The sequence below is a fragment of the Nicotiana sylvestris genome, chromosome 8, assembly GCF_000393655.2.
Source record: "Nicotiana sylvestris chromosome 8, ASM39365v2, whole genome shotgun sequence".
Classification (NCBI taxonomy): Eukaryota; Viridiplantae; Streptophyta; class Magnoliopsida; order Solanales; family Solanaceae; genus Nicotiana; species Nicotiana sylvestris.
Window position 1 is genome coordinate 197887324 of NC_091064.1, and position 16786 is coordinate 197904109.

Below are 16786 nucleotides of genomic sequence, written 5' to 3' on the forward strand. Positions count from 1 at the left end.
AATTACTGAGAAGTGCCAAAAACGTGCATTTTTCACATGTAAAATTACACATTGACTACACAGTTAGTGGAGTTTGCAATTTGATGATATTAGAAGGGAAATAATAAAGTGGCAAAATCTTTTTTGTTTTAGGTTAGAGACGATTCCTCAAATTAAGGATTTAAAATTTTTACAACTTTTTGGTTACAGAAATGACCAAATTAAGGAAATAAAATGTACATTCTCTTGTGATATAGAGATGATAAGTGATAATTTAAGAAAGTATTAATAATATTAAGCCAAATTATTGTTTGATTGATCTGAAAAGAAACTCCGTCATCTGATCCCAAAATTAGGAAATAGATTTTGAAAGAGTCTCCTTATGTATAGCCTATATAGTTACTCTTTTTTTTTTTTAAAACCTTATATATACATAATTAGCTCAGAAATAAAAATTAAATCCATTCTCTTGAAGAAATATTAATAAATACATAAATAAGAAGAGGAAAAGGAAACAAAAAATCAATAATCATGAGCGAAAGCACTTCATTTTCCATATCATGAATAACTTCTTTGCTAAAATAAATAAAACTTATTTTTAATGTAATCTTAAAATTCACTTCTCCAAGCTAGAAAAAGACATTTTCTGGCAAAATAAAAAGAAAAGGAACAAAGAGCATTTCACTATTTCTCGTTCTTCCTTTTTCCCTTTTCGAGTTTTATTAACATTTCCATAACCAAGTAAACACACACACACACACACTCCCTTAGATTCCGACTTGATCTGTTTTTTCACATTTCTTCATTCTCAACGCATGAAAAATCTAGGTACATAATAATACATGGATTCTACATTTACGTACATTATATTTATTTTCCTGTTCATGATCAATTAATTGTTTTTTTTATAGTGTGCATGTGATCTGCAGATTGAAGAAGAAATACAGAGAGGAGTAAAGGGTTTCTATATAATATATGTTACATGCAGCGCAGGGGTGATCAGAAGAAAAGTGAATCACAGACAAATTATAGGAGAAATAGTAGTAGACTTAGTGGACGTTCAGGATCAGCTCAGCCTCAGTACCAAAGGGTCACCTCTGGAAAAGGCGGCGGTAGCTCTGTTCTACCTCCTCCTTCTCCCGATTCCTCTGTATCTTCTTCTCCCACCACGCCAAGGTATGGTTTTTTTTACTACTTATACTCAGAGGCGGGGCCAGGATTTGAATCTTATGGGTTCGGTATTCAAATTCTCTTAAGTTACTGGGTTCTAAATCGATAATTTATACATAATTCAATAACATTTTTAAGATAAATACACAGTTTGGACAAAGGTTATATCGGAAGGGGTAACTCTCCCCCGGCTTATACTCCCTTTGTCCCATTTTATGTGGTGGGGTTCGGAGTATGAAAGCCAAAGTACCTAATTTTCGGTGTGAATTCGGACCAGAGGCGGAACCAGAATTTGAAGTTTATGGGTTCTGAACTTGCCATCAAACTAATAGCGCGATTTAGTTACTGTGTTGGTAATTAAATTTTTATACATATTTAATGGATTTCCTAATACAAATACAAGGTCTAAGCAAAAGATACTGGGATTGTAGGAACCCGTTTATTAATACTGTAGCTATGCCCCTGATTCGGACCCACATTTTTCAAGTTTTTTGAAATAAAATTTATACGTTTGAGAATTACTTAAGAAGTACATAATCACAATAGTTGATAATTCTAAATGTTCATGGAAAAGTCATGGTCAAAGAAAAACTTGTTTGACTCTTCAAATAATATTTATGTCACATAAAATGGGACACGGGGAATGTGTATTTGTGGAATGAAAACAAGCCGAAATAGAGCAGAATGGATATAGAGGATTCGTGTAATCGACCTCAACTAGTTCTGGATTAAGGCGTATACTTGTGCTTAGAATACATAATGCTGATGCATTCTGATACATGTATGTCAAATAAACAAAGGTTTGCATTTTCTAATGTGATAAACGAATACTAGTACAAGAAAAATGTGACTGAGTTAAGAAATAACCTAGATAGTATTTGCTTGGGAAGAAAAGGAAATACAACAAAGAAGTGTTAATTAGCTCATGCATTCGATGAGTTTTCAGGATCTTCAGTTGCTCCAACTTCAGATAAATCTGTTGAGCCATCAGATAGAGTTGTCTGTTAAATCTCTTCTAGGAAGTTGGAGATCAGTTAAGTTTGATGAAGAAACAGATATTAGTCCTGAAAATGTCTGCTTAATCTGTTCTATGAAGTAGGATATCAGTTAAGTTTGATTTTGCTTGTGGATTTGCATCGGAAGCTTGATAGTTTCCTGTGCAAGTGATCGGGCTTCCTATTTATCCAAATTCATAATTCACTGCAAAGCATAACCCCTAAATTACCAGTATTCTCCTCATTGTCCCGTTACACTTTGCTACATTGAAAAAATGAGTTAATTGTGGTTTAGTTTGAACTGCGCTTTGTAGTTGGTTTGAGTTCCTTCAGTAGAATGTTACTTTGTTATCGTAAAGTTATTGATCTATTTATCTTATTGAGCTATTTCACTTTTGAGGAGCTTCCTACAGGGCAATCATCAACTGCACACGACATGCATCTGAATTTTTAGACATACTTGCATGCAACTTCTTAGTGTCTTCATGGACAAATTTATTTAATCGAGAAATTTTTTGGTTGAAGAAAAGTTGACTTTTTATAATGATTTCTTATATTAGTTTCAAGAAGTCTGATGGAGAAACTGGTTCACTGAAAGTGACCGATGCTATTGCTGATCAGGAGTCTGTTGCTCTGCAAAATGATGCCCCTACCAGAATCTCAGGATCAGGTTTCTGTATTTTCCTTTAACCATTAACTATTTATCTGGTTCATATTCCTTCCGAAAATTCCTTGATTTAATGGTTTGCTGCTTAATTGAATTTCTTGTCAACAATTAGCAAAATTCCTTCTAGCTTATCTGCATTGCGTTATGGTTTACTGCAATGATCTTAGTTTGTCGTATCACTTGAGATTTCACAGCCGTTTCCCTTCACCTCCGTCAATGAAAAAATTCCATGCATATTGGATTTCTTAACTTTTCGTATGTTTGACACTCTTAATGTTAGCGGAGTTTTAAGAACTCTAAAACAGCTCAAAGCATTTTGCATATTCCGGAGGGGTTAGTAAAAGTGATTCTTATTAAAAGTGATTCTTCATAGAAATACTGGTAAACCATTGATTTTATAGAAGTCCAAACTGTTTCTGAGTATCTCTAGGTTAATGGGCAAAATGATGATCAGAAGCTTACATTGGTCCTGCAGACGGTAAAGGATCTAGAATCTAGATTTTTGGAATCTGTTTGTAGCAACTGCACATGGATCTATTGCATGAATTATGAAATTGGAAGCTAAATTACCAAAGGTGTGATACTACTAAAGCTTAAGGGAATAATCTCAAAGAAATCCAAGAATAAACGAGATTTGCAGCCTGCAGTACGTAAAAATTGCAAAAATCAATGCTGGTTTACAAGAAAAAGTTATCTGGGAAAATTGAACTTGTAATGGAATAAAGAATGCATAAACTAAGCACGTCCAACATGCTACGTCTTTTGTGGGCTCAATGTGATGATCAGAGAGGCATAACTTTTTTCTCGTTTTTGTTCTTTTTGTGCTCTCTTTTTATTTGTGTAAGTACTAGTTTTCATTTCTTTATTTTCTCAAGTTACCTCTCATCTGGTGTGACCCTCATCATTTATATCAATAATTTGATAGAAAAAATAAATAGGTGATGTGATGTGATGTGATGTGATGCGATGCCTTTTGTTCTCATTATTTCATGCGTTCAATGAGTTTTAAGGATCTTCAATTGCTCCAATTTCAGATAAATTTATTGAGCCAGCAGATACAGTCAGACACGACGATAACCAAATGGTTTCTAGTGCTCTTTCTTCTCAACATGCATCTATAAACTCGGATCAATCAGCTCCCAAGACCCCCGTGAAAGGTATTCTTGCTGTCATGTATGTCCTTAGTAATTAGACATTAAAGAATTTCCAAATGCAATTTTCTCTTGATGGATTCTGCTTCTGTCGGTAATTGGATGCTCAAGTGTGTGGAAATCACAGTAAAGATGGTAATGAATTGAACAGTGGACATATATGATTATACCCACTCCATAAATCGGCTTATGTATCTGCATTATTTTTTCTGTATTGATAAGGTTTTGAGGATTTCCAATGCTGTTTCATTTACTTGTGTTCCAATGCAGATGACACTTCTAAGAAAGTCTCTCTCCAGTTTGGAAGCTTTACGCCAGGTTTTGTGAATGGGATGCAGGTACCATATATGACATGTCATTCATATATTCCATGTGCTTTACGAGAGGATAAGTTATCCTTTAATAAAAGGATAACATTTAACTTCTTGTTAAAATTTTTGCTCTTAACTTTAGATTCCTCAAAGAACCTGCTCAGCACCGCCCAACATGGATGAGCAGAAGCGCCATCAGGTAGTGTAAGCTGTCTAGTAATTCTTTATGGTTTGTTTTCTCTGCAGATACTACATCAGGTTGGAATTGGCTAACTATTTGAATGAACCAAAAGCACTAAAAGTTCACTCAAATTATATAAAATTGCATGGAGAAACTTGAACAGCTCCTCCTCACAATAGTTATTATCTAACATTTTAGTGCGTTATTTCTGAGTGGTATCAAGATAATGTTTAACTCAAGTAATACATTTGCGCCACTATTAAGCTTCTCTTCCAATGCCGCATGTGGCTGATTGAAAAACCTGTTCTCAGAATTTGGACATGTATCTCCACAGTGATAGATAGAGCTGGCTGTAGAGATTGCATCGTCTATCTGTCTTTGTTATTGGTAACTGAAACTTGAGCTTGTTTAAAGCAAAGGAATCGTCTTTTCATTATTTGTTTCAGGGACAACATTTGAAGTAATATTATGGGTGCTTTTCAACTTTCTAGCACTTTTCAATTGCCAAAGTGATGTTCTGATTTGTATTTTCGGTGGAACGTTAATCATCTCCTTAAAGCAACATTCTGTTTTGCAGGCACGATCTAGTCTTTTCAGGCCACTGCAGCTTTTGCCTTCTTCTGCTTTACATCAGCCACAGCCGAGGGAGGACATTGGGAAGCCGACGAATAAAACTCCTGATCCTCAACATTTTCCTGGAAGGGATCTACCCATTCATGTTTCACCTGCTCATCCTGTCAGTAACATGCAGAAGTTATCCTCTCTCCCTTTTCCTGGGGTTCCAGTCAATCCTCCTTTTATGCAGCCACATGGTCTTGTGCAGTTCGGAATGCCCGGAGCACAGGTTCATCAAGGAATGCCCTGTTCTTCATTTCCGATGCCAATGCCACTACCAGTTGGAAATCCCAACATCAGGCATCCCCCATTTGTCCCTGGTCTCCAACCTCACCATATGCAGCTTCAGGGAGTGATGCAGCAGGGTCAGATGATGAACTTCCCTCCCAAATTTGGTCATCAGCTAAGCTCTCAGTTTGGCAGCACGGGAGTTGGGATTTCACCACAGTTTGGTCAGCATGTTAGGAATGTTAATCCTCGTCGATCTGTTAAAATTACTCATCCTGACACTAAAGAAGAGTTGAGACTAGATGATAAGGTTGACATGAAGTTGGATGGTGGTTCATCTGGCTTGGCAATACATCATCTTGGGGGCTTACCATCACAGCCTATGCTTTATGGTCCATCTCGTCCTATGAACTTTTTTCCACATGTGCAGCCAAGTCCTATTTTCTTACAAAATCCTACTTCGGTTCCTATAACAAACTCCCTTGTGGCTCCCTGTGCTCCAGCACTAGGGTATAACTCTCCAGGTAGGCAAGATTACTAACTTTTGTTGGTGATTATGCTTTTAATATTGATATTATTTTTTGTCTGCAACTTTAAAACGTATGCGTGGTCTCCAGCTTCAGTTCATGTGGCCGTTAACCAAGCTCCTGGTTCTGTTGGAAGAGAGCTTTTGACATCTTCATTTCCAATTGCCAAGAAGACAACGGAAACAGAAAAAGCACAGCAACCAGCTTTGGGAGCTTGCTCTAATGAAGAGGAACCAAAGATTCTCTCAGAAACATCTGTCGAGGTGTCAGAATCTGCCTCTAAGCCAACACCATTTGCTTCACCCTCTGATAAATCACTTGTTTCTGTTGATAAACCTCCTTCTAGTGGTGCTACATCTGTAGAAAGAAATATTAACCATGTTCGAGGAGTCAATTATATTGAGACCGAGTTGAAGAACCCTCCCAATAAAAGCCAATTGCATCCTCAACAACAACGAGAGGTATGTTTACTTTTGCTGATTATTTTTAAAATGCCTTAAGCATTCTCATAACTTTGTCATTCTCTGAATCAGGCAGGAAACCCCACGTACATATCGAATCCTTCTCCACCAAATTCAGTAGACAGTATTTCAGAATGTCAAAATGCTGAAACTATAGAAACCCAAGCAACTTCAACACTATCAAAAACGCTTGGTGATGCTTCCATTTGTTCTGGAGCATCACAACGTAATGCAGATGAAGCTTCAGAACAATCTAGCCTGACAACTGATGAGGGGAATGTGATTGCTGGTAAGGGCATTAGACAAGGACAACTTACAACTAATCCATCTGAACGGCCTTCTCTGGGCATAAAAAATGAGGATACTTATAGCTCCATGACAGCGAAAGCAAGTGAACAAACTGAAAGAAACTCACATTTAGCAACGGAAAATGGTAGGAATGCATCAGATCAACTATCGAGTGTGGGTGGCTGTGAAACTAACAATGTGGTTCATAAGTTGTCACATTCTGCTGCCTCCTTATCAGGTCACAATATTTCTGATGTTATGGTGCCTGGGTGTGGTTCACCGAAATATTTAACTGAAGATAATAAATTAGGATCGATATCTCCTGAAACTAGACCTGCTGCTAAAACAAATAATAAAGATGTTTTGCTTTCTGCATCTGGAGCAAAGCATCATGAGGATTCTCATACTCCCACTTCACCATCATCTCCATCATATACCAAAACAAGGGGAAAAGTCTCTGAGGAAACAAAAATAGAATATCGTCGCGTTCAAGGATCAGGTTCAAAGGATAAACCTTCAAATAAGGTGAAAAGTACAAACTCCAGGGGAAAGAAAAAGAGGAGAGAAATTCTTCAGAAAGCTGATGCGGCTGGGGACACGTTAGATCTTTATATGGCATTTAAGGGACCCAAGGAGAAACAACAGTCTTCTGTTTCTTCAGAAAGTCTTGAGAGTTGCACCAGTCTCACTGCAATGAAGATATCATCGAGTTCCAACGAAGAAGATTTTTCCGCAAATGAAGATAAAAAGAGTACAGGTGAACCTAACAACTGGGAAGATGCTGCTATGTCAACTCCAAAGTTGGAAAATTCCGGTAACAACAAAATTGTTAATGATATGCTGAGGCATCCAAATGGTGGAAGTGCCACTACAGGCAAAATGAGATACTCAAGAGGTTTCCTTCTTACCCTTTCTTCTCATTTTGCTGATCTTCCTGCTAATTTTGAAGTTCCATGGCATATGGTGGAGGCCCTTTTGAGTCCTAATGCCAGCATTTCAAAAGGGGTAGATTTTAACAAGAATGACCCGAATTCCTGTCCTGGTCAAACCAATACTAGCAGACAAGGTAGCTCTTCTTGGACTGAGCACCGTCCTACTGGAATGGCGGATGATAGTAGGTGGGTCAATGAGCAATATATTGATATCAACCAAGGGGGCAGTGCTAATGGTCCTCGTTCAGGTCGAGGAAACCACAAGAATATGAGGAATCTACAAGGACAGCCACCTAGCCAGTATGTATCTGTGTTTCCTGCTGGTGCAATGCTGCCATTGGCCTCTCATGGAGGAGTACAACATATTCGGTCCGATGCCAACTGTTGGCAGCGGGTTTCTGGCTCCCGAAAAGGATTAATGCCTTCTCCTTACTCTCCGCTGCAAGTTATGCACAAAGCTGACAAGAAATATGAGATACGTAAAGTGACTGATGAGGAAGAGGCAAAACGACGACAGCTAAAAGCTATCCTCAACAAGCTAACTCCACAAAATTTTGAGAAGCTGTTTGAGCAAGTAAAGGAAGTTAATATTGACAGTGCTAACACTCTTGCTGGTGTGATTTCACAGATATTTGACAAAGCTCTAATGGAACCAACATTTTGTGAGATGTACGCAAATTTCTGTTCTCATCTAGCTGGGGAACTTCCTGATTTTGTGGAGGACGATCAGAAAATAACCTTTAAGAGACTGCTCCTTGATAAATGCCAGGAGGAGTTCGAGAGAGGTGAAAGAGAAGAGGCAGAAGCCGACAGTATGGAAGAGTACGGAGAGGTGAAGCTGTCAGAGGGGAAGAGAGAGGAGAAGAGGTTACAAGCGCGAAGAAGGATGTTAGGGAACATAAGATTGATTGGAGAATTATACAAGAAGAAGATGCTTACAGAGAGGATAATGCATGAGTGCATCCAGAAATTGCTGGGGCAGTACCAGACTCCAGATGAAGAAGATATTGAGGCTCTCTGCAAACTTATGAGCACTATAGGAGATATGATCGACCACTCCAAGGCGAAGGATTACATGGATGCCTATTTTGACATGATGACGACAATGGCTAATAATACAGATTTGTCTTCTAGGGTGAGGTTTATGTTGATGGATATTATTGATTTGAGAAAAAATAAGTGGCAGCAAAGAAGAAAAGTAGAAGGCCCCAAAAAGATAGAGGAAGTGCGAAGGGATGCTGTTCAAGAACGTCGAGCTCAGGTCACCCGGTCCACTCGTGGTCCAAGCACTGTTTCTTCTTCTAGAAGAGGGCAGCCCGCAGATTTAGGTCCTCGGCCATCCATGTTTTCTCCTCCAGCTCCTCAAATGACTCCATTTCGTGGAATGACATCACAAAATCGCGGATTTGGAAACCAAGATTTCAGGTCAGAATCTAGACATCCACATGAGAGTAGGACATCATCAGCTGCCTTGCCACAGCGACCTGTTGATGATAAAACAATGAGCCTTGGTCCGCGGGGAAGCCCCGGAAGGGCAACGTCTTTCAGGGGCCCACCAATGCATTCTGGTGGTCCTGTGGCAGATGTACATGCTGGTTTTGGAGAATCCAGAAGACCGGCTGCTGGTTCAGGTGGGCGGAATCCAACATCCGGGTGGTCACCATACAACCCAAGACAAGAATCGACATCCAAATATGCTCCTGGGACAGTTTTGAAGCCTATTGCTTATGCTCGACCAAATCAACATGAGCACGAACATTATGCAGAAAGAGAAGTAACAAATATAAATCCTTCAGGGAGATCTGCGGAACCACCAGCTGCAGCCCATTCGCATAGACCGTCTGCTGTGTCAAATTCACCAGGAATGATATGGTCCGAAGAATGTCTTAGAGAAATGTCGATTGCAGCTATTCGAGAATTTTACAGGTAGATTTTCTCTCTTCTATTGTTAGATTTGTCTATAACCTAATTGCTAATCCTTTCTTTTACGATGAATCCATAACAGAAACAGTGTTGAAAACTATACGTGACAAGTGAATTACTGATCATAAATTGTAAAAAAAAAAAAAGGCAGCCCGGTGCATTAAGCTCCCACTATGAAAAAAAAAAAAAAAAAACTCCCACTATGCGCGGGGTCAGGGAAAGGGCCGGACCACAAAGGTCTATTGTACGTAGCTCGAACACGTAACAAGTGAATTACTGATCATAAAATGTAAATAAAGATTATAACTTGAGGACTTTTTTCAGAGTCTGCATCTTAGCAAGAATGTAAAAGAACCATCTGAAGAAAATGGTGCATATAAGACCTGCTAATTAATTACGAAGTTTTTGAAATATGGTTACTTTTATAGACTTTCCGCCTCAGTGTAATTAATGAGATGGAGTATTTGTTTGGACAGATCTGTAACGTGAAAGTTATTCTAGTAAGGAAAAGAACTCCTATAATTGTAGCTTCACATTCAACCAACTTTGTTAAGGAAACTTGTAGCGAAGAAAACCATTAACTACATTTACATAATGTATTTGCCATGCTTCCTTCATTCTGTTTGACTACATGAAAGAAGATCCTTTCAGGGATTTCCCACTTTTAATTTGAAGGAAAAGAAAAATGATAAGCTTCCTATCTATTTTCTCTTCTTAATATTCATTCAAGTAATCTCAAGAATCCTGCTCTTCCTATATTTCACTTTACAGCTATAATGCGTGTGATTTTCTGGTTCCAGTGCAGTTGATGAGGATGAAGTTGTTCTACGCATTAGAGAGTTGAACTCACCAAGCTTCCTTCCAATGATGTTATCGATATGGGTAAATGACTCATTTCAGAGGAAAGAAAGGGATAGAGATCTTCTTGCTCGACTTCTTATTAGTCTTACGAAGTCCAAGGTGGTACCAGATATCAGACAGCTCATTGAGGGGTAAGCAGCCAATTTCTTTTGTAATTCAATCCGAGTCTTTGCTTATAATTGGTTTTCTTTAAGCAGGTTTGAATCAGTTTTAGCTACTTTGGAGGATGAAGTTACTGATGCTCCAAAAGCAGCTACATTTCTTGGTCATATTTTAGGTAGATTAATTAGTGAAAATGTGATCTCTCTGGAAGAAACAGGACGTCTTATACGACATGCTGGTGAGGAGCCTGGTCATCTTCTGCAAACTGGATTGGGATATGAAGTTGTCGAAAGTACATTTAACCTTATAAGATCAGAGAAGGGAGAATCAGCCTTGAGAGATATCTGCAGCGCCTCCAGCAATAAGTTGGAAGATTTTAGACCGCCTGAGCTGTCCAAATGAACCATTTTTCTCATAAGGTGGCAACAATAACCTTTTGTTTTCGACGTGGTTAACATTATTTTGCCTAAGAACAAATGCAGAAGCAGGACAACTGAATATGCAGAATTTTTGGTGTAATGCTTAGACGTGTACAAAATGGTAAAATTTGTGAGATCAATTATTGTGAAGCATATACCAATTCAACTTACTGGGCTCCTTTAAGTGTTTTCTAAGATACTAGTAATGTTCTTCTCCCTACGTTCCTTTTAGCCCTTGGCTATTATCTTCCCCCATTTTGGTCTATTATTTGTTAGGTCATAAGTTTATGGTGCAGGTGGCATGCGACAACCAAGTCTCACTTCTGAATTTTATTCAATGAAACTACCTCTCTTTTTATTTATATTGAACCTTTGGCAAATAAGATTGGAAGCAAGCATAAGTCCGGACCGAAAGTGGGTACTGGAATGCAGGTGGGAAACCAAAAAAATAAATCATGTGGTTTCAACCGCATAATTAGAGTTTACTAATTAATTTGATATTCCTATATGACTTGCTAGTAGGCAGTTGATAGTTTCCCCCCATTCGTACCTATCAGTATCAGTAGCACTCATGTACCTTCATATTCTTAGATCTATATTACGTCATGTTCTTTAGTTCGCTTAACTTATCGTATTTCCTTGTTACTCTCTTTGTTTCAATTAAGATCACACATTTTCCGTATTAGTCCGTTTAAAAAAGAATGACACATTTCTACAATTGAAAATAATTCAATTTTAAATTCTTCATTTTACCCATTTTACCCTTAATGAGAAGCTTTTATAACCACACAAATGTCATGACCTCACAAAGTTTTTACCCCTTAAGCTTTTAAGACCACAAGTTTCTAAAGTCTTTTTTTTCTTCTTAAACTCCATGCCGAGTCAAACTACCTCATCTATATTGAAACGGAGGGAGTACTATTTAGTACTACTTATTCTTTTATTCCTCTTTTTCTTCTCTCTTCCTGTTCTTTCTTTTATTCTTCTTCTTTCTCACCTTTTATGAGCTGAGAGTCTATTAGATACAACCTCTGTACCTTCAATAAGTAGTGGTAAGTCCTGCGTACACGCTACCCTCCCTAGATCCACTTGTGAGAATACACTGAAATTACTGTTGTTGTTGTTGTTGTTGTTGTTGTTGTTGTCTTGCTAGTGGGAAGTAGCAGGTATTGAGTTAAAGATTCGAGGTGTACGCTAGCTGGTGCGAACACCATCTTTATAGAAAATATTGGTACTCTATGCATTAAAGTATCTAAGGTTATTAAATGTAGGTGTATATTTAGTACTTAACCAAAAAAAAGTATATCCAATGTATGTTATTACTACTAGATGGTGATGGCCCGTGCTATTGTCACGACCTAAGTTCGCCCTCCGTGAACTGTCGTGAGGACACCTAGTCTCTACGACTAAGTAAGCCTAACAATTGCGAAAAAAGAAACAAAATGCGAAAAAACTGATAAAATATGAAGATAAGAAATTATAGATATGTTTAAGATGCCTCTCGGCATATACTAATACAAGATCTCAAAAACTGAACAACTTCCCAAAACCCAGATTCTCATGAAATTACAAGCTGTTGAATAACTACAAGTGTCTAACTCCAGAATGTCTAAACAAAAGTAAATACAGAAGGGCTAATACTATGAGAGAGAATGGAAAGTGACTCCTCGGTCTGCAAACGCGGAAGACATACCTCGAAGTCTCTAGAGAATCGCCTCGCCTCAAAGGTAGTAGGACTGAGTCGAAGTACCTAGATCTGCACATAAAAAACATGCACAGAAAGGGAATGAGTACACCACAACGGTACTCAGTAAGTGCCAAGCCTAACCTCGGTCGAGTAGTGATGAGGAAGGTCAGGGCCCTACTGATTATAGCTGAAAAACGAGGCAAAACAATATAGAATACGACAATAAAATTAAATGCTAACAGTATGAAGTAACATATGATAATAAGAATAACAACAACTATAATAGAGACAAAATAATCACAAAAGGAATACAACTCAACACAGAGATAACAACCGGAGATCTCTCAGTATTCCGAGGATCTCTTAGTATCCTCAATATGTGTGCTGGGGATCTCTCGGTATCCCAAGGATCTCTTAGTATCCTCAATATACGTGCTGGGGATCTCTCGGTATCCCGCATTACAGTGCAAATCAATATATAGCCAGAGGATCTCCCGGAATACAAATCCATAGTCCCAAAGTAAACAGGCAGGGGGATCTTCCGGGATACCGTCCCGTAGTCCTAAAGTAAACACACAACAACAACAACATGAAAAATACTCAATTAAATTCAAATTTTATACCAAGGTAAAATAGGTATTTCTAACCTAGCATGCTGCACATAATCTAAATAAGACAGTTTGAGCAAGTAAAGCAATTAAGTCAATTAGACATGCTTCCCTAAGCTTACAACATGTTTAAATTGCAAGTAGTATAAACAGGAAAGGAAACACAATTAAAGTTACTTAATGAGAACAGGATTTTCAACAATTAGCACAAGTACGCACTCGTTACCTCACGTACAAGTCATTTCAAATATCAACAATACCAAATCCTAAGGGAGTTCCCCCACACAAGGTTAGGCAAGCCACTTACCTCGAACCGGCTCAAAATCAACCCGAAACCACGCTCTTGCCATGAGTACTCGACTCCAAATGGCCCAAATCTATTCAAATCAATTACATAATGTAAATATAACTTCAAGTAACTGATTCCACTAATTAATTCTAAGCTAATACGCGAAATTAGGAAAAATGACCAAAATGCCCCATGCCCACGTCTCGGAATCGGGTAAAGGTTACGGATTATGAAACCTCATTCACTCACGAGTCTAACCATACCAAAATTATCCAAATCCGATATCGAATCCCCAATCAAAACTCAAAATTTAAGTCTAAGAACTTTCCAAATTTTCCTCAATTTCTCACCCCAAATCCGAAATTAGATGATGAATTCATGTTTAGATTAATGGGTTATAGGCAAAAAGGAGTTAGGAATCATTACCATATCGAAATCTCTGAAAATCCCTCAAAACCTAGCTCAAATCCGAGCTCCCAAGCTCTAGTTTTGATAAAAATGGCTAAACCCTCGACTTTGAAATTTTTTATTCTGCCCAGATAAATCCTTCTTCGCGAACGCGGAAGGACCCTCGTGTTCACGAAGCACAACTTCGCTTGGTCCAGTTTTCCTTCATCACGAATGCGATGTCCCTGTCGCGAACGCGGTGACCATCCTCCCTTCCTATGCGAACGCGGGACCATCTTCGCGAACGCGTAGGTATAAGACCTCACAGCCTCGCGAACGCGGGAACACCTTTGAAAATGTGAAGCGTTAAATTTCCACCAGTCCCAGATCCTCTTTGCGAACGCGAGACCCCACTCGCGAATGCGAAGAAGAAAACAAGAACTGGAGACTTGCTGCAATTTTCTGCAATTCTCTAAGTCCAAAAATGACCCATTGAGCATCCAAAACACACCCGAGGCCCCCGGGTCCTCAACCAAACATGCCAACCAATTCTAAAACATCATTCAAACTTGTTACAACCTTCGGAACGCTCAAAACAATATCAAAACACCAAATTAATATCGGATTCAAGCCTAAGAACTCCCAAAACTCTCAAATTACACTTTCGATCAAAAAGTCTATCAAACCTCGTCCGAATGACCTGAAATTTTGCAAGCACGTCACATTCAACACTACAGAGCTAATCCAACTTCCAAAATTCAATTCTGACCCCGATATCAAAATTCCACTATCGAACCGGAAACTTCAAAAATTCAACTTTCGGCATTTTAAGCCTAAATAAGCTACGGACCTCCAAAACACAATCCGAACACGCCCCTAAACCTGAAATCACCCAACAGAGCTAATGGAACCGACAAAATCCCATTCCGAGGCAGTCTTTATACTACTCCAACTACATTCCAAATTCTAAAGCTTAAGCTCTCTTTTAGGGACTAAGTGTCCCAAAACACTCCGAAACTCAAAACCAAACATCTCGGCAAATCAAAATAGCAGAAACAAACACGGGGAAAGCAATTAATAGGGGATCTGGGTGTTAATTCTTAAAACGACCGGCCGGGTCATTACATCTTCCTACACTTAAATATTCGCTCATCCTCAAACGAGCATAGAGACATACCTGAAGTAGTAAAAAGATGAGGGTAACGACTGCGCACATCTTGCTCGGTCGCCCGGGTTGCCTCCTCGACCGGCTGACCCCGCCACTGAACCTTCACTGATACAATGTTCTTTGACCTCATCTTTATAACCTACTTGTCCATTATCTCCACTGGCTCCTCAACATAACTAGGTCCTTGTCCAATTGAACTGAACAGAAATCCAACACGTGCGACGGATCACCGTGATACTTCCGAAGTATCGAAACATGAAATATCAGATGAACTCCTGTAAGACTGGGAGGTAAGGCAAGCTTATAAGCAACCTCCCCAACACGCCGCAATATCTCAAAAGGACCAATAAACCTCGGACTCAACTTTCCTTTCTTCCCAAATCTCATAACGCCCTTTATAGGTGAAACCCGAAACAGAACCCGCTCTCCAACCATATAGGAAACATCATGAACCTTTCGATCCGCATAACTCTTCTGTCTGGACTGGGCTGTATGGAGTCTAGCTTGAATCACCTTAACCTTCCCCAAAGCATCCTGAACCAAGACTGTGCCCAATAATCTAGCCTCACTCGGCTCAAACCAACCCACCGGGGATCTACAACGCCCACCATATAAAGTCTCATACGGTGCCATCTGAATGCTGGACTGATAGTTGTTGTTGTAGGCAAACTCCGCCAATGGAAAGAACTGGTCCCAAGACCCTCCAAACTCAATCACACACGCACGGAGCATATCCTCAAGAATCTGAATAGTGCGCTCGAACTGTCCGTCCGTCTGAGGGTGAAATGCTGTACTCAACTGTACCCAACTCATACTATACGACCCTCCAGAACCGTGATGTGAACCGAGTACCTTTATCTGAAATGATGGAAACTGGAATACCATGCAGATGAACAATCTCCTGGATCTAAATCTCCGCCAATCGCTCTGAAGAATAGGTAGTACATATAGGGATGAAGTGCGCGGACTTGGTCAACCGATCCACAATTGCCCAAATGGCATCAAACTATCTTAAAGCCCATGGGAGCCCAACTAAGAAGTCCATGGTGATTCGCTCCTACTTCCACTCCGGAATCTCTATCTGCTGAAGCAACCCACTCGGTCTCTGGTGCTCGTACTTCACCTGCTAGAAGTTAAGACACCGGGTTACAAACCCAACTATATCTTTCTTCATCCGCCTCCACCAATCGTGCTGTCTCAAATCCTGGTACATCTTCACAGTAGCCAGATGAATGGAATACAGCGAACTATGGGTCTCCTCTAAAATCAACTCCCGAAGCCCATCAATATTAGGTACACATACCAGAACTTGCATCCTCAATACCTCATCATCACTAATAGTCACATCTCTGGCATCTACATGCAGAACCTTGTCCTTGAGGACAAGCAAATGAGGGTCATCAAATTGACGTTCCCGGATACGATCAAATAAGGAAGACTGAGAAACCACGCAAGCTAGAACCTGACTGCGCTCCGAAAGATCCAATCTCACGAACTGGATGGCTAAGGCCTGAACAACCATCACCATGGGCCTCTCCGTTGCTGGTAAATAAGCCAAGCTCACAAAACTCTCTGCCCTGTAGCTCAAAACATCGGCCACCACATTGGACTTGCCCGGATGATATAAGATAGTGATATCATAGTCCTTCAGCAGCTCTAACAATCTCCTCTGGTGCAAATTAAGATCCTTCCGCTTGAACAGATGCTGCAAACATCGGTGATCAGTATAAATCTCACATGGCACACCGTACAAATAATGATACCAGATCTTCAAGGCATGAACAATAGCAGCTAACTCGAGATCATGGACATGATAATTCTTCTCATGTACCTTCAA

General features: G+C 39.4%; 2 protein-coding genes across 4 annotated transcripts; one reads left to right on the forward strand and one right to left on the reverse strand.

Annotated features, from left to right (window-relative positions):
* The first annotated feature begins 498 nt into the window (after window positions 1-498).
* On the forward strand, window positions 499-10988 carry LOC104234736 (eukaryotic translation initiation factor 4G-like). Of its 3 annotated transcripts, XM_070155438.1 has the most exons (12): window positions 499-807; window positions 891-1155; window positions 2705-2814; window positions 3846-3968; window positions 4233-4300; window positions 4416-4472; window positions 5032-5190; window positions 5278-5821; window positions 5915-6285; window positions 6358-9431; window positions 10229-10420; window positions 10487-10988. In XM_070155438.1, exons 2-12 carry the CDS (start codon window positions 962-964, stop codon window positions 10791-10793), a joined length of 5199 nt encoding a protein of 1732 aa, XP_070011539.1. In that variant the 5' UTR covers window positions 499-807; window positions 891-961; the 3' UTR covers window positions 10794-10988. The 3 variants fall into 3 exon arrangements, with proteins under 3 accessions (XP_070011539.1, XP_009786657.1, XP_009786658.1); XM_009788355.2 differs by having other exon boundaries at window positions 5032-5821; XM_009788356.2 differs by having other exon boundaries at window positions 909-1155; window positions 5032-5821.
* A 5087-nt stretch (window positions 10989-16075) lies between these two features.
* On the reverse strand, window positions 16076-16477 carry LOC138876220 (uncharacterized). Its single transcript, XM_070155125.1, has one exon. The coding sequence runs from the start codon at window positions 16475-16477 to the stop codon at window positions 16076-16078; it is 402 nt and encodes a 133-aa protein (XP_070011226.1).
* Between the last annotated feature and the right edge of the window lie 309 nt (window positions 16478-16786).

Bases quoted from the DNA above. Each gene is read 5' to 3' on its own strand.
- LOC104234736 (XM_009788355.2), top strand. From the start codon at position 962: ATGCAGCGCAGGGGTGATCAGAAGAAAAGTGAATCACAGACAAATTAT. The intron at 2,815-3,845 runs GTTTCTGTATTT...CTCCAATTTCAG, and splicing joins TACCAGAATCTCAGGATCAG to ATAAATTTATTGAGCCAGCA. The intron at 5,822-5,914 runs GTAGGCAAGATT...CGTGGTCTCCAG, and splicing joins ACTAGGGTATAACTCTCCAG to CTTCAGTTCATGTGGCCGTT.
- LOC138876220 (XM_070155125.1), bottom strand. From the start codon at position 16,477: ATGGTGATGGTTGTTCAGGCCTTAGCCATCCAGTTCGTGAGATTGGAT.